Below are 22385 nucleotides of genomic sequence, written 5' to 3'. Positions count from 1 at the left end.
GAGCCCTCGGAAGTATTTCGAGGATCTTATGGACGGATATCCAAGTTACTGACATTTTCTTATGGATGGATGTCCAAGTTACGGACATTATCTTATGGTTGGATGTCCGAGATACGGACAGTATCTAAGGTAGGGTAGTGTCCCCATATTGCCACAGTATGGATGTAGCGTAAGCCCCATGCTGCTTCGTTCCCATTTGTAAGCCTAGTCAGTAGTTACGGCTGTATTGATTCATGGCGTCCTCATTCTGGCTCCTTTTGTTGTATTGGCCAACAGGATAGCCGAGAGAAAGTACAGAGATATGAGCCCACCTCACGCTGTTACTGTTTGAATCATGATTACATAAAGAACACAGCTAAGTGTAGATTTAAGTTCTAGTTTTACATTTTACATTTAAAACATTTTCAGTCTTAACATCATAACGTACATCTTAAATAATATCGTACAGACTATGTTTAGTGGTTAGATCGTTAAAAACATTCACGTCGATTCAGTATTTAAAATATGATTTAGATCTTAGGTTTCATTACATTACGTCTTGTAATAGTATTACTTTCATAGATATTATTATTGCGCTATTTTAACAGATGAATAACCAAACATAGATTCTAGAATCTACGGGTTGCAACATCTTCGATTTAACACATCATATAAAATATATCAAATTAATTAAAGTAATGCTACCTTTTATACATTTTCTATAGCTTTACATGTATGGTATTTTTTTATAGTCTTTTCATTGAATATATTTAATATTACTTCTAACATAGCTTTTTACTCGACATATAACCACTATAATATTTTTTTTTGTGGGGGAAAATCTGCAAACCAGAGACCGTAAATGGTACTGTCGGGGTGGTTGAGGTACCTTACTGACTAAAAAACCTCCACAAACCTGAGTATGATTTGAGTATCTCCCCAAGGAACTACCTTTTGGCATTACTTCTGGGGGAGGCAGTTTTATTGTGATGTTGCAGGTAATTGAGCACTTCAGTCAAAATTGGACACTAGCGAGTGTGGTAAGTACAAAGCAGTACTAGAGCAGTATGGTAAGTAAACTCAAATTATTCTTCTTTTTTCTTACTTTCCAAACCTTTTGGCTTCGTTTTCCTTTGCAGATATCAGCGCCTCCATATATTCCCGAACTGCTTTCCAGTTCTCATTTGACTTAAGCATCGTTGGAACCAAGTTAGTGTAAGTTAGTTTCTCTGTATTTAGACTCTCCATTAATTTATTTCTTTCAGAGGTTTACCTTTTGCACTCCAGGATTGTGTGCTCTGCTGTGTCGTTATCGTGGTCACAGAAGATGCGTTTTGGACTATCGGTAAGTTTCATTTTATATAAATAATTCTTGAAGCATCCGTGTCCTGATAAACATTGTGTCATAGCGTAGGTAACTTCTACATGGCTTCGATCTATCCAGTTTCTTATACCTTATGTGGTATAAGTTGTCTTGTCCACTGCGCTTTCCCGTCTATATTGTGTTTCCATTTGTCGCTCCATGTGTTCAGTATTTTTTCCCGGTTATACTCTCGCGATCTATCCGGACACGCCTTTCTCTGCATCCTCTCTAGTATTAGAAGATCTATCGGTATCATGCAACTAATTACTTCTGCCGCATCTGCTGATATAGTGCGGTACCCTTGATATATTTGCAGCGCCAATCGTCTTTGAACTGCCCTTAACCTTTCCCTATTCTTCTTCACTTTAACGGCCCTTCCCCAGACCTTTATGCATACAGAATGGTAGACATCTGAACGGCGGCCAACATTCTGCCAGTTAATAATTATTAAAATTGCCTATAATAATTATTAAAATTGTACAATGCTATTTACCATCAGAATACATCATGAATGAATATAGTCACTAGTTTTAAGTAATAAACAACTGTGTTTTCTTTCTCTGTTCATGCCTCGCGCCCAATATTTGTATTTTTGATTTATTATTATTAATTAATTTTCTTTCCAGTGAAATAAATACCTTATCTACGACTGCTCTCCGATGAAAAGCTGCCGTTCGCAGTGGTACTTGTTTAAAAAACGCTACAGAATGCTTGAAGTATATAGTAGTACGGTTTTGTAGCTCCATTAGATAAAGCATGGGGTTTTGCGGCAGAATTCTCTTTGCTTATCTACTACCGTCATTATACCGAAAATGCGCGTTATCTCACCAGGGATATCGAAATCGACAAACTATCAAGACACAACATTTCGATAATTTATAACAAAAGATATATATTTATATTAATAATTATATGACGATAATGACGTCAAGATTTGTTTTATCTAGGTATTAAGTAGGATTAAATAAAGCAAAATATATATCGACATAAATACAAAACATGATAGAAAAATTAACCAATGGCTTGAGGTCTGACAAGTTGAACAACCAATCAACAAGGGCGATTTCAGCGATGCTTTTTTAAGAAAACATGATAAGAGTAATCACTCATTATATTTTGGAACCACTTCCGCATAGACCACCATGTAGTTGCGCATCTGGCGCGGAACGGACACTATGTTTACAGAAATCAAAGAAATTTTGCTCACTCAGGACCTCCGCCACTGAAGTACGCTCATTATGCTTTCTAGTCCGGAACGGTACAGGTCGCGTCGCGTCCTCATGCCCGCCCATAGAGTGCGTACCCCAAAGCGGGAGAAATTAAAAGCAAAAATGTACAAATTCATGGAACTAGTGAATGATATATCAAGTAAGTACAAACATTCAAATTTATTTCTCCTTTAGGTAAGAAGCAAAAATGTCATTGAATTCAATCAAACATAAATAGTGAAATCAGATTATGTGCAATTCTACCGCACCAGAAAGTAACTAAGGGACACTATGTATAACTTTACCATACTAGTGTCTAGTTACGTACTAGCTACCTACGTAAAGATTGTGATTTAATTTGGCAATTATACGGCAAAAAATTTCATAATATTTCTTCAGGCTAATTGAATTTGTTTTTTAAAATTCTGCATCGAATCGAGTTCCGAACTTTTATCGGAGCGTTTTGAGCGTTTGAGCGTTTTTACCAACTGTTTACTTTTGGTCTGTTGCCGATGCAGCACCGATAGGAAAAACAATACCCATCGGGCTGTTTGAAGATAAATTATGAAGACTGCTAAAATTGTTATAATATAGGCAGTGGCGTTTCTATTAATTTTAATAGAATATTATTCTTCTAATATAAAGATATTTTTTAAATTTTATTTATTTATTTAGCTACAGTTTTACATTAATATCATTATAATACAAACAGAAATATCTTCTTCATAAGCTAAATATACGGTTAATATTATGTTAATTATACATATAATTCAGATTTGACTTTAAGCCTGAAGGTTATTTTATTTTTTCCCCTATCAGGTAGCGGTGAATCGTCTTCATCGTCTGCTAGTACGGAAGCTGGCCCATCACAGAAGCGTTCCAGATCGCTAGAAAGGAACCTACGTCCTAAACGTCGTCGTATATTATCATCTTCTTCCTCCTCCTGCAGCGAAGGAGCTGAGAGGGCTGGTATAAGGTCGCCAGATTCCGGCGGCGATCTTCCTATAGTAATTCAAAATCAAAATTTCCTTGGTGATGATCCTTCGGCCATAGTGGATCCTGGAGTTTCCTTAGAGGATGCCATAGTATCTCGGTGGTCCTCTTACCTAACAAAAGGCTTAGAAAGCAAACTTCGTGAAAAATTGATGGAAAAATGGACGATTCCAGCTAATTGTACAGGATTAAATCCTCCAAAATTAAATCCCGACCTTGTTGGCATGATATCAGCGAGTGGAATTAAGAAAGATAATTATCTGGGAAATGTTCAAGAAAAAATGGGGAAGGGTCTCAGTGCATTAGGGACGATCCTGAACGACCTAGTAGCTGACAAGTTTCCTGCAGACGTGAAGGAGAAGATTACACCGGCGTTGGCGGAAGCAGCGCAGTATTTTTGCGAGACTCATTTTTTACTTTCAAAACATCGCAAACATGAAATTTTGCCAAATTTCAATCCACTCGTAAGAAAAGTTGCTGAGGAGAGTACTCATGACTCTCTTCTGTTTGGTTCAGGTTTTACCGAACATTTTAAGGCTGCCCAAGCGGCAGAAAAATCGAGTAAACAAATGAAAGCTCCAACGAAGAACTTTAGGAAGGGTATCTTTGTGCTGAAAGAACCTCTTCCACCTAGCCATTATCCCAAAACCAAATGGAAGGACCACGCTCGAGGCCATCAAGCGACATACAGCAGGAGGTCTCAAGGATCAAGAGGGCAGCAGTCATCCAGGAGGAGATATTAGAGGTAAACGACATTCAATATGCTGGGAGGATAAAAAAGTTTTATAATCAATGGGCTGTTTTAACCCAAAATGAAACAGTTTTACAATGGGTTAAAGGATATTCAATTCCTTCCATGAAAAAAACCAAGGCAGGCTCATAATTATGATGAGCGTCAAAAATATTCTAATTGTATTTCACAGTAACAATCTATTGGGGCTGTCAAACAATGCAGACCACATAAAAATCAATTATTTGTCTCTTCCTACTTTTTAATTTTGAAACCGAATGGGAGTCATAGATTTGTTTTAAATTTGAAACAATTAAATAAGTTTGTGTATCCCATTTTAAAATAGAAAATTTTAAGTCGATCAAGAATATTATTTCAAGGGATGTTTATATGTGTTCTTTAGATTTACAGGAAGCATATTTTTTAATTCCAGTAATCAAGAAGCACAGAACGTATCTTAGATTTGTATTTGAGGGCCTCACATTTGAGTTTACTTGCTCCATTTGGTTTATGTTCTGCGCCTTATGTTTTTACGAAACTGTGTAAACCTATTTACTTATTATTAAATCATTTACGGTCGATAGGCATAGTTTTAGTGATGTATTTAGATGACTCGTTAATTATGAGCAAGTCAAATAAAACAATGTGTTTATGATACCAATATAGTTATTAAAACCTTTCAGGCCTTAGGCTTTTTGACAAAGTTTGGAAAAAGTATGCTAAATCCGGCACATTCATGTAAATTTCTAGGATTTCTATTCGATAGCAAAACATTTATGTTATTGTTGCCTAAAGATAAAGAAAAAATAACTATTCAAAAGATATTAAAGATTTTAGATGGTAAACATTGTACAATTCGTCAATTAGCTTAAGTTTTGGGATACCTCGTATCAATAAGCCCAACTTTTGTTTATGCTTGGTATGCTTGGTTATATACCAAATCTCTTTAAAGGTTGAAATATACTTCATTAAAAGATAATCAAAATAATTATAATAGTAGAATTTGATTTTTTCCGTCTGAAGTCCGTAATGATCTTCATTGGTTGCTCAATAATATCACAAAGTCGGGAGTAAATCTAGGTTCCCCCATCTTTGACTGTGAAATTTTTTTCAGATGCTTCTACTAAAGGTTGGGGAGCGGTTTGTGGTATAGAAAAATCGCATGGGTTCTGGACAGAAACTGAGGCTAATCATCATATTAACTATTTGGAACTCCTTGCAGTTTTTTTCGCATTAAAATGTTTCGCAAGAAACAAGAAAAATTGTAATATTTTGGTGCGGATTGATAATACAACTGCAGTTAGCTATATTAACAGAATGGGGGAGGTAATGTACAAAAAGCTACATAAGCTTTTAAAACAAATTTGGCAATGGTGCAAGAAAAAGAACCTGTGGATTTTCGCGTCATACGTCTCTTCAAAAGACAATGTAGAGGCGGATCTCGAATCACGTTCTTTAGCTATTGAAACAGAATATTCGTTACACTCTTCTAGTTTTCAACAAATAGTAGCTACCTTTGGCAAACCAGAAGTAGATTTATTCGTTTCTAAAGCGAATGCTAAGTGTAAAAAATATGTGTCGTGGAAAAAAGATCCAGATTCTATTTTTGTCTATGCATTTACTCAGAAGTGAACCTTTTTCTTTTATGCTTTTCCCCCAATTCCAATTATTTCTAAAATTCTCAATAAGATCATTACTGATAAGGCGCAAGGCATATTAGTAGTTCCTGATTGGCGTACTCAGCCCTGGTACCCAGTCTTTACAAGACTACTAATTACAGAACCTTTGTATTTTAACCCCAGTCCTAATTTAATTGTTTCTCCTTTTAGGGAGAGCCACCCCTTATGGGACAAGATTATCCTGGTAGTGGGGCTCTTATCAGGGAACAGTACCGGGTGTCCCACTATGAACAGCTCTCGGCTGTATCTCGGAAAGTTTTAGCCGTAGAGCTTACGAAAAAAAATATTTATAACTAAAGGGGCTACGAGAAATTGCTGGAAATTATTTTCAAGTTTGTAAAACGGCCGCTAGGGGGCGCAACTGCTATGGAAAATAAGAAAATAGAATTTTTACAGAATTTTGCCTAGATAATGGGTACTATAAATAATAGCTTCAGAATCTTCAGTAAATTTTGGATTTTCTTTGTTAGAACCATTTTCCCCTATCTGCTAAAATAAAGTGGTGGGGGAAGGTTAGATTTTTTTTTAGTTTTTATTTTGGTAGATAGGGGAAAATGGCTCTAAAAAAAATATTTAAAATTTAGTGAAGATTATGAAGCTATTACTTATAGTACACCTTATCTAAGCAAAGTTGTGTAAAAACTCCAGCGGTGGTTTTACAAACTTGAAAATAATTTCCAGTAATTTCTCATAGCTTCTTTAGTTATAAATATTTTTTCCGAGAGCCAGGAGCTATTCTTAGTGGGACACCCTGTACATCCAAAAACATGTCCCAGAAGCTGCAATTAAAATGCTAATAGCATCGTTAAGTCCTAGTTCGCTAAAACAATTTGATAGTTCTCTAAAGCGTTGGTGGAAATTTGTTAGTTCAAAAAATGTATCTTTAAGTAATCCTTCTATGCAGGATATAAGTAGTTTCTTTACTTTAGAATTTGAAAAAGGTAGTAGTTATTCAACACTCAATTCTCATCGTTTGGCGCTGAAGCTTTTGTACGAAAAATTTGAAGATGAAGGTGTTATTAGTAGATTTCTTAAAGATGTATTTAAATTAAAACCAGTTTTTTCCGAGATATTCCACTACTTGGGATCCAAGTATTGTTTTAAGATATCTATCTACTTTTTTCCCCTTAGAATCTTTATCACTAGAAAAGTTAACGTTAAAGTTGGCAGCTTTAATAGCTTTAGCTTCTTCTCAGAGGATGCAGACCTTGTCCACAATTAGCATTGCAAATGTATACAACTTAGATGACCGTATTGAAATTGAAATTACCGATTTGATTAAAACTTCGGGGCCTAATATAGTCCAGCCTATAATAAATTTACCCTTTTTTGAAAAACCTGAGCTATGCGTAGCTAACACTTTGCAAACCTATATTCGTAGGACTAAAGATATTAGGGAGAATATATCTTATCTTTTTCTTACGCATAAAAAGCCTTACCGTCGAGCTTCGGTTCAAACAATTTCTAGGTGGGTAAAGAAAGTTATGGCTGACAGTGGAATAGATACGAATAAATTTAAAGGACACAGTACCAGACATGCTTCCACTTCAGCTGCGGTTAGAGCGGGGGTAGATATAGAGACTATACGAAATGCAGCTGGTTGGTCAAAAAACTCCAACGTTTTTGCAAAATTCTACAAAAAACCTATTTTAAATTCTTCAGATTTTGCAGAAACCCTCCTTTCTCTAAAATAATACTGAACATTTTAGTTATACCCAATAATAAAATGGAGCTCTTGTTATTACATGGTTAAGTTGTTCAATTATTGTAATATACTTAAGTATTACCTATAGGTAGTTTATACAATGTTTGCTATAGTATTATATAGTATCTAATCGTTATTGTTGGAAATTTCAAACTTATATTATAGGAATTTCATATTATTATAAAATTTCACTATAATTAAATATATAAATTATAGTTGTTATGTATTTTTCTCTATTTTTTCTTTCTCCTTTTCTATGGTCTCGATCTAGATCGCAGTTAGTCTTTAAACATCTACATGGTGGTCTATAAGGAAGTGGTTCCGAAATATAATCGTAGATTAAACGACTTACCTGTAAGGAAGTTCGATCTTGATTATATGAGGAACCACTTCCGCATAGACCAAACCCATCCCTGCATTTTTTATATCATGTTGTCTATACCCACCCTATATATTCTGCGATCTAGGCACTAGAAACCATAATGAGCGTACTTCAGTGGCGGAGGTCCTGAGTGAGTAAAATTTCTTTGATTTCTGTAAACATAGTGTCCGTTCCGCGCCAGAGGCGTAACTACATGGTGGTCTATGCGGAAGTGGTTCCTCATATAATCAAGATCGAACTTCCTTACAGGTAAGTCGTTTAATCTATGATTATGTTCTATTATTACATTTTGGTATATTTTAGTATTTGTCTTTTTAAAATTAAATAATTATATTTACGCTCTCAATCCATTAGCAATTTTCTTTTTTTTTAATTGGTATTTGTCATGCCATTTAGTTTCTTTACACATATATGCATGAAATATTTGGCAACGTCGCTCCATCTATCGCTGTTTCCAGTAATTTACATCCTAAAATTGGGATGCGTAATTCGTACTCGTCGACTCCGTGTTTTAACACCTATGGCTGCCTAATTCAATTCGATGCCAGCCATATAATCGCTGTAATCCCATGCTCCGAAATCAGCCAAGAAGAAAAAGAATTGGCTATAACTTGTAATTTTTCGAAAAAAACATATTATACCTATATCGCTGAAAAGCTTAAAAAATGGCGCTTTTTATGAAGTCATGGCCAACTATGGTTTCCATTTAAAAAACATAATGTTTGTGTCATATGTCAAAAATGACAGGCTTTAGAAAAAAAACAGAAAACACAAACTTATTAGGTATGTGATTATCTACAACTTTTATCTGAAAACTTTTTGTCTAAAATACCGCATGATCGAATAAAAACGGCGTCAGCGATGGCTATGAAATGACGATCGATGATATTTCCCATATAATTTTACGTATAAAATGACAGCGGTCTTCATTTCATAGCCATCGTTGACGCCGTTTTTATTCGATCATACGGTAGATTATAATGGAATTAGAGACAAGTTTTAAAATACCCAAAATTTGTTTTTTTCGAAATATTTAGTAAGCCTTGAACTTCTCCGAAAAATCCGAAAGGCGCATATTTATGACCCCACAAAACTGCAATTCTTTTCCCATTTAACCGACCCTCTATCTCCAGTAGTTTCCGATATACCCATAGAGAACATCGTAGGAAACTCACCCTGTATAGTATTTAGAAACTAACTATTATTATTATTTGACTAGATTAATTTGATTAATAAGACTCGATTAATTTAATTTAAAATAAATTTGATCAGATTTTTTTTTCGAATATTCTACTACCAGAAAACCAAAATTATATGATAACGCACTTTTCAACGAATTTGAAGGAAGATATAGTGTATCTATCACAATACTTAATAGAAATACTACAATTAGAAGAAAAACAAAAAGAAAAGATACCCAAATACCTTCACCTACTACTAATCTACAAAATAAACTAATATAATCTCTTGTAAAAACACTACACAACTACTTCTTGTATTCTACACTGAAAAAATTATCAAACTTACTAATTAATCAAACAAAAAGAAAAAATAACAAAATTATCCCTTCACCTACTACTTAACTACAAAATAATAAACTATAAAAACACTACTAAACTATTTCTGGTATTAGTAGCATTATAATTAAACTGGTATTACACTGAACATTATAATTAAACTTAATAAAATTAATCTAATTTTACATTACAACCACTACAACTACAAAGAAATAAGAACATTTTTTAAAACTAGAAGAAACAGAACTTCGATACGTGCGACCAGTATAATAGATCAGGGGACAAAGAATATAAAATACTTTAAAAATGTGCATTCAGAAAGAAAAAATATCTCGAAAATGATCTAAAGAAACATGTTTTTTTCTTATCAGTGAAAAGCATCGGCCTCGTTGGTTGCGGAATTTGTCGGGTATTTACAATGGTCGAATTGTATAATTAGCAGCTTTTAATAGCATATCTAATAGACAAAAAGTATCTGGTCGATTAGTAACCAATTGGCACAGTCCGAAAAATATCGATTTTTATTTTCTCTGTTTTTATCGGTCGCTTCAAAATTCAGAGTAACAAAAAATATTTTTCCGTAGTAAAAGACCGTGAAATACGCCACGCCATCTGGTGCTTTACATCCATAAACCTCTTGAGCTACTTTAAAAATTCATATACAATGGTATTACATATAGGTAGTTTATACAATGTTTGCTATAGTATTATATAGAATCTAATCGTTATTGTTGAAAATTTCAAACTTATATTATAGGAATTTCATATTATTATAAAAATTCACTATAATTAAAGGTTATAGTTGTTATGTATTTTTCTCTATTTTTTCTTTTTCCTCTTCTATGGTCTCGATCTAGATCGCAGTTAGTCTTTAAACATCTACATGGTGGTCTATAAGGAAGTGGTTCCAAAATATAATCATAGATTAAAAGACTTACCTGTAAGGAAGTTCGATCTTGATTATATGAGGAACCACTTCCGCATAGACCAAACCCATCCCTGAACATAATATTATATCAGGTTGTCTATACCCACCCTATATGTTCTGCGATCTAGGCACTAGAAACCATAATGAGCGTACTTCAGTGGCGGAGGTCTCGAGTGAGAAAAATTTCTATGATTTCTGTAAACATAGTATCCGTTCTGCGCCAGAGGCGTAACTACATGGTGGTCTATGCGGAAGTGGTTCCTCATATAATCAAGATCGAACTTCCTTACAGGTAATCGTTTAATCTATGACTATTATTGCAACACAAACATATTAATATTGTGTAAGTGTCTTTTCGTGTTCTATTGGTAAGTATTCATGTCTCTTAATTGTTTAAATGTTAGCAACAAATCGATTTTCTAATAGAAAAAAGCATATCTTTAACCAGAGGTAGTTTATTCTATTTTCTTTTCTCCGTTATTAGTTTAAAAGATAAACCGTATTCGGAATACATAATCGTACATAAAAATAGTTACCTTAATGAATTAAATAAAACAACAACGTACGAAAATCCTTAGCCTCATCTTATTGCTTTATAATAGGTAAGTATTATTTATAGAACCTGATTCAGTTTGCTTTAATATTTTTAACCTGTTATCTCCTTAGATAATCTTTTATCTTAATTAATTACAAAAATATGAAATACTTATTCAGACATTAGCTTTATATCTCATAACTCATATAAAAAATAAATTTTACGATTTCTTTTGTATAATCGGTCTGAATTTGTATGTGTTTTGTAGCTTTTTTGACTGATGGTGGGGTACCTCGAAGCTAGTTGCATTTTAACAGTTGAAGATTTTAAAAGTTGGACTCCATCCTTAACCTGGAATGGGAATCCTCCAACGGTCTAAGACGAAAAAATTTCTTAGAACTTACGACCGAAAAGATTTAAGTAAGAACAAACTTCGGATTGTCACGGGGCTTCTAACAAGACACTGTCTCCTCAACGAACATCTCAACGGATTGAAGCTGAGAAACAACGGCGAATAGGTAAAATGGGGAAACACCAGAACACCTTATCACTGAGTGCGCCGAGACGACAACCGTTCGTACCATACACTTTGGTACGGCTGATGTCGAAGATGAAGGATGGAGAGCTGGCCTCTATGGAGCCGTCTTAGATACCTGCTATATATTATAGTTATAACCTGCTATAACTGAAGAAAGGGGAACACACAAAAGATTTGTAAGGTCGCGGTGATTAAGCCTCCTGCTAAACATTCTACATTCTACAGCAGTTGAAAATAAAACAAGTTTGTGAATTTAACAACTTTCTTAGTTGCTTTATTTAAAACGGATTTGGATTGAATTTACCATAGTTTCTTTGTTATATTATTGATTAAAGATACAATTATTCATGTTTGCATTATTTTTGGTTTAAGAGTTTATTTATTATACCATACGGCCGAAAAAAAAACGTCGGCTGGGGATAGTGCAATCTTTGATAATTTTGGCGAGGTCAGGCCTTAGACATTAATTACTTGGCTAATACTTTTGTGTTGTTTATAATTCGAGAAAAAATATTTTTTTAGAGATAGATTTGTGTGTCTGTAAACATTCTATCCTTTTTTACCTTTCTATAATTAGTGTTAATTTTTGACAAGTTTTATGTCAATTTTTTTTTAAATGACGTTCTAGAGATTGACCTCGCCAAAATTATCATTGATCGCCTTTCCAGCCGTCTTTGACGCCGTTTTTTTTTCGATCATACGGTATGTGACGATTGTTGTTTTCTTTTTCAATATTATTGGATAAAAACAAATAGTATTACTTCTTAAAGTTGTTTATTTCAATAAAAATAAAAAAGTATATTACATTTTCTTAATAATTAATTCTAATCGACCTAAATTTTTGCTTGAATACTAACTATAAAAGTGCGTATTTGCATTGGGTTCATAGTTACAATTAAGTTATCTAGGTCGTCATCACTAACAGGTTTTTGGCTTGTTTCTGGCTGATCGGTAGAGCTAAATTTCAGCCTGTCGTTTTCACTGAGTAGCTGATTGGCTCCTAGAGTCGTTTCTTCCAGAGATATAATGTCGAACGTTGTAAACAAATCCTGAAAAAATGAGCTTTTTAATGCTGAAATTAAATAAGTGCAAATATTTTCAGGGTTGGTAGATCTCGATAAAAGAAACATATTTTCTCTTTACCGTTTCTCAAATAAGTTCAAAATAACCGAGTTATTCAAGTTTGAAAATTGAAAAAATTATTTATTTTTAAAGAAATTTGAAAACCACCGAATTTTTTTTTTATTTGCATCAATTTTAGTGCTGTAATCATGGTAGTATTAGAGATTATTAATTTATTTTAACAGAACGTCAACGGTTTCTTGTAGACGTATTTGTTTTAAAAAAGTAAAGTGTTCTCGAATAGTTGAATTTAAATATTTTAAATACTTTTTTTCTTATTCTTTGTATTTTTTTTGCTTCCAACGACGGAAAGAGATAAATTTTCCGAAACGTTAAGCATTTTTTTCTTTGTTAGGAAAATTTATATAACTGTAAACATAACTTCTGACAAGCAGTGTCCGTTTAGGTTTAACGCAGAAGTGTTTACAAAAAGTAACTATTTTATTTTGTAGATTTTCTTGCAGTGCAGTGGCAAAATACCCATAAAGGATTTTTTTGGAGAGATGAATCCGCCACATAGGTATAGACATTTTTATAGAGATTTAGAAATTATGCATAAAATTATTATACTGTATACATAACTTCTGACAAGCAGTGTCCGTTTAGGTTTAACGCAGAAGTGTTTACAAAAAATAACTATTTTATTTTGTAGATTTTCTTGCAGTACAGTGGCGAAATGCCCATAAAGGATTTTTTTTTGGATATTTGAATAGATTAATACAAACCTTTAAATTGACTTCAACTGGTAGCGATAGAGTAGGGTCTTCGTTTTTTTCGAAAGTATGCTCTAATCTGAGTAAATAACTGGATTCTTTCCATGGTTCCAGGGTCATAATATGCACATTATCAGGCAATGAGTTTTGCAAACCTGAGAACTGAAACATAAATTCTTATTTAATCAGGTACTGATTATTTCATTTCACACAAACAAAATATAAAAAGCTTCTAAAAGTTTAGTTATATTTTAATAAAAGTTAGAATAAAAAAATCTTAAAAATAGTCTTATTGGTTTACAAAAATAAATGTGTGTTTTTTGTAAACACCATTGCATTGAACCCAAACAGAAACCAGTTTGTCAGAGGCTTTGTGCTAGTGAAATAAAGGGCTCAACTAAAAAAGGTTGTAAAGTTGTAATCAGTTATGTAAGAAACATTTCCTTATTTAGTATTTGAAAGTCTTTTCGAAAATTAAGTCACAAAAACGTTTCTGCGGAAATGCACCATTTTCAGTTTTTCAACCTAAGAATTGCTGAAATCAGGATTACTTTAGTTTAGCTGAATCAGTTATTTAAGAAATATTTGTTTATTTAGTATTTTTCGAAAAGCCTTTTCAAAAATTATGCCACAAAAATTTTTCTGGGAAAATGCATACTTTGTGAGTTTTTCAACTTGAGAATAGCTGAAATCAGGGCTACTTTCATTGAGCTGAAATCAGTTATGTAAAAAATATTTGTTTATTTAATATTTAGAAGCCTTTTTGAATAGTATGTCACAAATGTTTCTGCGGAAATGTATAATTTTCAATTTTTTAACTTACATGAAAACATGTTTCTGTTTTTCATTCCAAAAATTTTACTTAACATAAACACTCAAAAAACTTCCTGCGGAAGTGTACCATTTTCATTTATTGATGAAATATTGTAAAATATAGCAATATTTGAATTTGATTTTTTTGGTTTGGATGATGGAAGGAGATATTGCTCCTGAAACTTTAAATATTTATTGTGGATTATTTTTTTTTACTTTTAAATAGCCACCGACAAGCTGGTTTCCGTTTGGAGCCAATGTAGAGGTATTTACAAAAAACAACTGTTTTATATTGTAGATTTCTCTTCCAGGGGCAAAAAAAACTATTTAAAAAATAATATAACACAAAAATCAAGGTAAACGATATGGTGTATAGATATTCTTAGAAATTAATAACACGTCAAAGAACAGAGTTACACTTTAACAAAAAACTGTAAGTATTGGAACTCACACTGGGAATTTAACATTTTTTGAGGATATAATATATCACAGTTACTTCGTTATTTTCGTTTTCAGAAGAAGTGCTCTCAGATGGGAATACCTATTAATGACAACCTTCCTCTGTATACTCTCCATTTCGGCGATGACCAGATAGTAATGGCTCAAGACAAAGAAGACCTAGAATACATGACCAGAAAACTGAGAGAAGAGTACGAGAAATGGGGACTGGAGCTAAACAAGAAGAAGACAAGATATACATATGTGTGTTAGTGGCGAGTTGGAAGACGTATTAAATAACAATATAAAGATTGAAGCTTGCGAAAAATATATGTATTTAGGGGTAAAAATCGCAAGCAAAGGGAGATGCGAAAAGGTAATCGAAGAACGGATTAGTAAAGGCAGAAGGGAGATAGGAGCGCTGAACTCGGTGCTTTGGTCTAGGGATATCTCGGATCACAGAAAAAACTGATTTATAACGCGATTCTGAAAAGCGTAATGTTATATGATTCTGAGGTATGGCAGTTAAGCGAAAAACGTAAAAAGAAGTTGTTGTCGACCGAAATGGACTTCTGGCGAAGATCAGCCCGAATCTCCCGTTTAAACAGAATTAGGAACAAAAGAATACGTGAAAAAATTAAGGTGGAGGGTAACATTGTACAAGATATATAGTCTGTGAAACGAATAACTTTGAATTTGACAGTTCCCGCGGGTTTTTCTAGTGTTAATTTTATTAGGTTAGCAACTTGCGGCCATGCTGACGCAATGCCGTCTCTAATAGAACAGCCTCCGAGCGAGATTTATGACGTCACGCTAGTTAAAATACTACGGATTAATAAATATGTTGTGCAGAATACATGGAAAACAAATAATTCCTCGTATTTTTGGTTTGTATTTTAAAAATGATAGGGTTTACATGAAATATACATAATATACAGTTAATAAATATAATATATTAACCTATTTATAGTAATAAATACTTTCGCAAATAAACTATGAACCATACAAATGCAAATGTTTTACAATATACAAATAATAAATAGGTACATAAGATAATGGGTAAAATATAAAATATATTTTAAATTTTGGAGTTTGAAAATCGATCTAATTTAACAAACAACACATTCAATGTCTACTACTTACTATGATTGAAATCGTACTCCATAGTCAATGTAGATAGTTTTAGTGTTAAGAATAATAATTTAAAAAAATACGTGGTCATCTTTTGACAAGTTTATATTAGTTTATTAATTGCAGTAAACATTATATGGTGTGTGGTGATTTTATATGTAATTTTTTGGATTATATTCGATATTATTTTTTTTCATATGACAACACTGATAAGGCTATGATGTTTTTTTAAACCACGTTTTTTTTAAACCAAAAAAAATAATGAAAAAACAATTGAATATTTAATCAGCGTTTTTCCCGAACCTAAATCCCAAGAAAATCAAAAATTTTAGAATTATTTTACATATAAAATGACTGCGATCTTTATTTCATAGCCATCGCTGACGCCTTTTTTTCTATGATATTGTATTATTTGCAAATATAATATTTCGAACATTGATACTTGCAAAATATGCATATACATTTTGTGAATGCAAATAATAATACATCACTGTTAGTAGATATTGAATGTTTTTTTGTTAAATTAGATCGATTTTCAAAGCCTAAAATTTAAAATATATTTTACATTTTACCCATTATCTTATGTACCTATTCATTATTTGTATATTGTAAAACATTTGCTGCATTTGTATGGTTCATAGTTAATTTGCCAAAGTATTTATTACAATAAATAGGTATATATATATATTGTATTAATTAACTGTATATTATGTATATTTCATGTAAACTGTATCATTTTTAAAATACACAACAAAAACACGAGGAATTATTATGTTTTCCATGTATTCTACAACATATTTATTAATCCGTAGTATCTCACTAGCGTGACGTCATAAATCTCGCTCCGAGGCTGTTCTATTAGAGACGACATTGGTCTGATATTTCGAAATGTCAAAAGCTGATGACATTTTACTTTTGACAATTGTGTTGATTTTTGCAAGAAGAGGAAGAACTGTCACTTGTTTTATTATTTTCCTTTTCTATTTCACGAAAGTAAAAAGAGTTACCTATCTGATTCGTTCAGGCACTCAATTTAAAGAATATCAGTAACTTTTTTGATAGAGGGATTTTATATTTGCCCTGTTGGTAAAAAATAACGGTCAAAATTCAAAGTTATTCATTTTATAGACTATACAAGAAAAACAACTGCAGTGGTACGGCCGTAGCTCCAGCGTTAGTGTGTCGATCTGCGGAGCGGAAGGTACTGGGTTCCATCCCCAGCCAGTACGGTCGCTTTATTTATTTAAATAAAAATATTTATTTATCTAAATAGAGCGACCAACGTGCCGCCACCTCAAGGAAAGCAACGGCAAACCACCTTGAGGATATTTGCTTTGTACAGCCTCTCAAATATGCCTTTCGGATTCGGTAATAAACTGTAGGTCCCGTGTACTTTTGTGAAACACTGATGACACACATTACAAGTACATGCGAGAGGTAGCCGACGCTCTATATAGAGTATGGCACTGTAAGAAGTGGTACGGCCATGTACAACGAATGGCTGATGATAGAATACCAAAGCAAGTGTTGCAGTGGACACCTACAGACAGACGTAAACGAGGCCGACCTAAACTCTCCTGGAATCAAGGAATCGACAGAGCCATGTCGGAAAGGAACCTACTACTAGGAGACTGGGACAATAGACGGAAGTGGCGCATGGAGACCGGAAGGCGACGAAGGACGCTGTAAAACCGGACATACATACATACTTCGTTATTTACTTACTTCCATGTTGTGTTCTTTTTGGTATTCTTCGAATGACTTCTCTTTAGCTATCGAAATAAATACCCAAGAATCTAGAAGCTTTTCATCGGCAATTTTGTGTTCCAAGGCTGCTATTGTTTCCTCTGAAAATTTTGAAATTTAAGTGATTTAAGTGAAACTTTAAAAAGTCATAGAGTATACAAATTTTAGAAATTTTTCAAGAGCGATTGGGACATTTTTAAGTCATGTAATTCTGGATTAATTAACATATAATAAAAAACTCAAAAAATCTGTACGTATGTGTCAACCTCAATATATGTCAACTGCTATACGAGCCCTAACAACTATATGTTGGGACAAGGTCATATTTTGGAATTATTGCCCTGGTTTTTCAAAATGACTGAAAAATATATGTTTAATTTTTTAAATATAAACATAGCCATATATTCTAAACAACTTAACAATATTTTTATGAATTTGTAAATCAATCCATATTTACAGTAGCGGATTTTGTTCATGAAAGGACAAATTTGCTGACAACTAAATGTTGGGACAAGTATTTTTAAATAATTAATATCATAGGCGGCATTGCTATAAACGTCACAAATGTCGCAAACTGTTTACTTCAGCATTGACAGCTTGTAAGTGACTCGATACTTTGAGTAGTGAGATTTACTATAAGAAATTTTAATTTTTTTAATTTTCAATTTTGTTAATTTAATCCAAAGTAATGGTCCATGGAAAAGCTACAAATCAAAAACTACGCGAAATTATCAATCGTCAATACAGTACGGGAAAAACAATTCGAAAAATTTCTGATGATTTTAGTATTCCAAAAACCACGGTCTTTAATATAATAAAAAAATACGGCGAATCTGCCAATGTAGACGTTAGAGGTAAAAGTTCGGGAAGGCCAAAAGTTGTATCTCAGAGAGATTTACGAAATTTAGTTAAAATTTGCAAGTCTGTGAGAAGAAGTACTCTTCGCGAAGTAACAATTAAATTGAATACTGTAACTGGTTTAAATATATCAAGAGAATGTTGCTGAAAATGTATCCGTAAATGCGGTCTAAGGTTTTACAAGGTAAACTTTATTTTGTGTGGATAATCAATTATCTGAAGATTATTGATACAAATTCTTATTTAGGCCAAAGAAAAACCGACAGAAAACAATAAACCGAGAAAAAAACAGAAATTCAAAAGAAAAATCGGTACAATTGGGCAAAATCTAAATTATCGTGGATACACAATGATTGGAATAAGGTCATATTTAGCGATGAGTCTAAATTTGATGTTTGCGTTGGAGATCATCGAAAACGAATAATAAGAAATAAAGCAGAAGCCTTTCATAAAGATTGCTTAAAGAGGGTTGTTAAATTTCCTAAGGGGATTATGGTTTGGGATTGCATGTCAGCAAGAGGTTTGGGCAAAAAAAAATTATAGATGGCACTGTTAACGCCCAAAAATATCAACATATACTTGAGACCTTAGTTTTGCCTAGTGCTCAAGAATTGTTTCCAAACGAAGACTATATTTTCCAACAAGATGGAGCATCGTGCCATTCAGCAAAATCAACTAAAAATTGGTGCGGTAATAATAATATAAAAGTTCTACCCCATCCTGCAAGTAGTCCGGACCTCAATGTTATAGAAACTGTGTGGCATAAAATTATCAATATTTAAGAAACCACACTCAACGAACAATTTTTGATTTGCGGACAAAACTGCAGGAAATTTGGGATAATTTTTCTCCTCAAATGTGCCAATCTTTGGTAAATACAATGCCATTAGGAATTCAGGCAGTTGTTAAGGCGAAAGGTGATGTAACTCCGTATTAAACAAATTTCTTGTTGTGCTGTCCCAATATATAGTTGTCAGCAAATTTGGCTTGATTTTGGCAAAATAAGCTATTATCAAAAGTGATTTGTTTGCAAAGTTATAAAAATATAGTAAAATTGTCTAGATAATATAAATTAAAATAATATAATGTAATGTTTGAATTTAGAATAATAAACAAAATAAATTGAGTCGTTTTAACAAATTACTATTTTTATTGCAAAAAAGATCTTGTCCCAACATATAGTTGTTAGGGCTCGTATATGCGGTTTTTAGACAGTTTGAAGATACTTACCCGATTCAGAAGTGCCAGTAATTTTACCAGCAACGACATAATGCGATCCTCTAACCACAATCGGTCTGCTGTAGGCCAACTCGATTAAGGCTTCACCTACACCCAGACGGTCATCAGCTAGAGTATTTCTATGTACCTAAAAATAATAATAAATAATGAAATGTGAAATAAGGCAATTCAGAATCAAACATAATTTAATTGGTCTTGATCACCCATTTGTCTTTAAACATTTTATAGTATAGAATTCTTGTAACTTTGCCATAGATAAGTTTTGTTATGGTAATTCCGTAACGTTTAATATTGATATTAAATAGATCTTATGCTTGAAAAGAAAACGCCATCAAATTGTCTTGGAATTGACGATCGCACCATATGCGTATATATGCTATTCACCATACAATTTTACAGACAATTTTTACAAATATTTTCAGAGCTGGTAGGTCTCGATAAAGGAAACGATTTTATATGTATATTCAGTAGGTCTGAGAATAGGTTTATTTTTATTTTTTATGATGTGGCATTAAAAAATACATATAACACTAAATTTTCACCCCTCTACCATCAACCCCTATTTTTTAATAGCAATATTAGTAATTCAATAATTTCAATTTAACAACAAATTTTTTTAAAAAATTGTTAGAATACCTGAAATTAAATACGTGGGTATGATTGGGTATATACAAGGTATAATGTTATTTACCCAAATTCAATATACCATTTATTAACCCCTTGGGTATATTTGCACCATAACCGGGTGCAAAAACTTGAGTATTTACCCAAATTTCAATATACCGGGTACTTGCCCATCACTGACCTCAGCCACAGCAACGCGTGGCCGGGTCTGCTAATTTTGTATAAAAAGAGATACACACATATGGCCAAAATTATTGCATATATCGTTTAAAAATATACGGAAAGGAATTTAAAGAATTTTTTTGATACATAGCTTTGATAAATAATCTGTAATAAACATTTTTTTGTTAAAATGGATATGCTAAACAACGTTTATCGTTCAGACCCAATATTATTACAAATTCTTGCACGTTTCGATTTGTGGTCTCTTGGGTTTCAGAAGAAATTTGACTATTGTTTTGGCCTTAAAATGCCTAGAAACATTATTTCACAGCTTAATAGAATAGTAACACTGTCTTAACAGGGCTACCGGTAAGTTGCAATAGCTGAAATTGTAGAAGTTAACCAAAGCGATGTTTCGCGAATATTAAAAAAAATCAGGGAGACAAACGATGTTACAGACCTGCTTGGAAGAGGTAGAAAGAGAGTTACTACTGCTGTGCAACACAATATCCCTAATTGCACGACGCAATCCCCTGCTTTCTAGTACTGCTATCAAAATTGAGTTAGCTCGCCTTGAAGGAGTAAATGTTTCAAGAAAGACCATAGCAAAAAGACTCCATGACAGAGGATTACATTTAAGCAGGCCTCAATGTGTTCCGAAGCTTAATTTACAGCATAAAATGACGCGACTACAATGGGCTGAGGAGATGAGAGCAAATGGACCTAATTGGAATTTCGTCATGTTTAGTGATGAAACAAGAATAGGCCTAGTGTCAGACTCGCGACGAACTTTGATCTGGAGAGCATCTGGAAGAGGAGCACGCTTGAATGCAGCTCAACCCCGTGTCCCGTTTCAAGGGGGAAGCATTATGATATGGGCAGGTATAATGCACGGAGCTCGAACTCCTCTTGTTTTTATTGATGGCATAATGACAGGTGCCTCATATCTTAGAGACGTTTTAGAGCCTATTGTGCGTCCATTTCGAGGGACAGTGGGGGATGAATTTGTTTACATGGACGATAATGCTCCTCCCCATCACACTTTAGCGGTTCGAGAATTTTGTGAGGATAAGGTATAAGGGGAAAACTGTGGTGGCAACCGATGTCTCCAGATATGAATGTGATCAAGCATGCTTGGGACATGCTAAAACGCCATAGTGCCAAAAGGAATGATCCCCCCCTTAAATGAATTGAAAATTGCTGCGCGCGAAACATGGGAAGCCATTCCTCAACATCTTCTGGACAACTTAATTGCGAGCATGCCACGTTGGCGTCGTCTCACAGCTTGCACTGAGGCTCAAGGAGGCAATACAGACTATAAGTTGCGAGAAATAATTAAAATTGTTTTCAATGTTTTCTGTTTAAAATGAAATTTGTTTTTATTGATTTTCACTAATTACATATATATGAAATAAAATTATAATCCAAACCAAACAGCCTAGTTGCACTTAGATTTGTAATTTTATATTAGTTAGTCGTGTAGTAAGCCAATATGTGCAAAAATATAAAAAGAATCATATTAGGTCCAAAATAAAATAAAAATATCATTATATGCAATAATTTTGGCTATGTGTGTATGTTTAAAAACTAAAATATAGTTTTCTGTTTTTATATACGTAGCCAATTTTTTTGAAGACGCTCTATATTTACCATCAGTTCGATGTCTCCATCTTTCAAGCTTGATCCTCCTTCAGCCCTGTCAGTTAAAACCGTAAAACCAACATTTCTTTTCTCATCTCGAATAGATATTTTCGATGTTATGGGGTAATAGTTTGATGATTCTTTCTCCGTAACATTTATATTCCAGGTGGGTCTAAAGTTGCGTATTCTCTTTAAGTATTCGCGTCCATTAGAGTCTGTATAAAAAGTTTTTTCAGATTCAAGGTCGGTCGAATATCTGGTGATGATTTCTTTTCCATGTATACTGTGAAAAAATAAATAAAACGAATTAGAGAAAAAGGTTTATATGAAGTTTCCGGTTT

General features: G+C 33.3%; 1 protein-coding gene and 1 pseudogene across 1 annotated transcript; one reads left to right on the top strand and one right to left on the bottom strand.

Moving 5' to 3' along the window:
- Positions 1-2479: 2479 nt before the first annotated feature.
- On the top strand, positions 2480-6215 carry LOC115880642. Its single transcript, XM_030897917.1, has 3 exons — positions 2480-2710; positions 3370-4288; positions 5388-6215. The coding sequence occupies exons 1-2, from the start codon at positions 2581-2583 to the stop codon at positions 4284-4286; spliced, it is 1047 nt and encodes a 348-aa protein (XP_030753777.1). The 5' UTR covers positions 2480-2580; the 3' UTR covers positions 4287-4288; positions 5388-6215.
- Positions 6216-12334: 6119 nt separating this feature from the next.
- The window catches only part of LOC115880651, a 44515-nt pseudogene continuing 34464 nt past the window's right edge, over positions 12335-22385 (bottom strand).

The sequence above is a fragment of the Sitophilus oryzae genome, unplaced genomic scaffold (assembly GCF_002938485.1).
Source record: "Sitophilus oryzae breed Bouriz unplaced genomic scaffold, Soryzae_2.0 scaffold_1639_pilon_pilon, whole genome shotgun sequence".
In the NCBI taxonomy this organism is placed as follows: Eukaryota; Metazoa; Arthropoda; class Insecta; order Coleoptera; family Curculionidae; genus Sitophilus; species Sitophilus oryzae.
Note: the sequence above shows the minus strand (reverse complement) of the source record. Positions and strands in the feature narration are given on the sequence as shown.

Excerpts from the sequence above, each read along its gene's own strand:
- LOC115880642 (XM_030897917.1), top strand. The coding sequence starts at position 2,581 with ATGCTTTCTAGTCCGGAACGGTACAGGTCGCGTCGCGTCCTCATGCCC. Across the intron at positions 2,711-3,369 it reads ACTAGTGAATGATATATCAA|GTAGCGGTGAATCGTCTTCA; the intron begins GTAAGTACAAAC and ends TTCCCCTATCAG.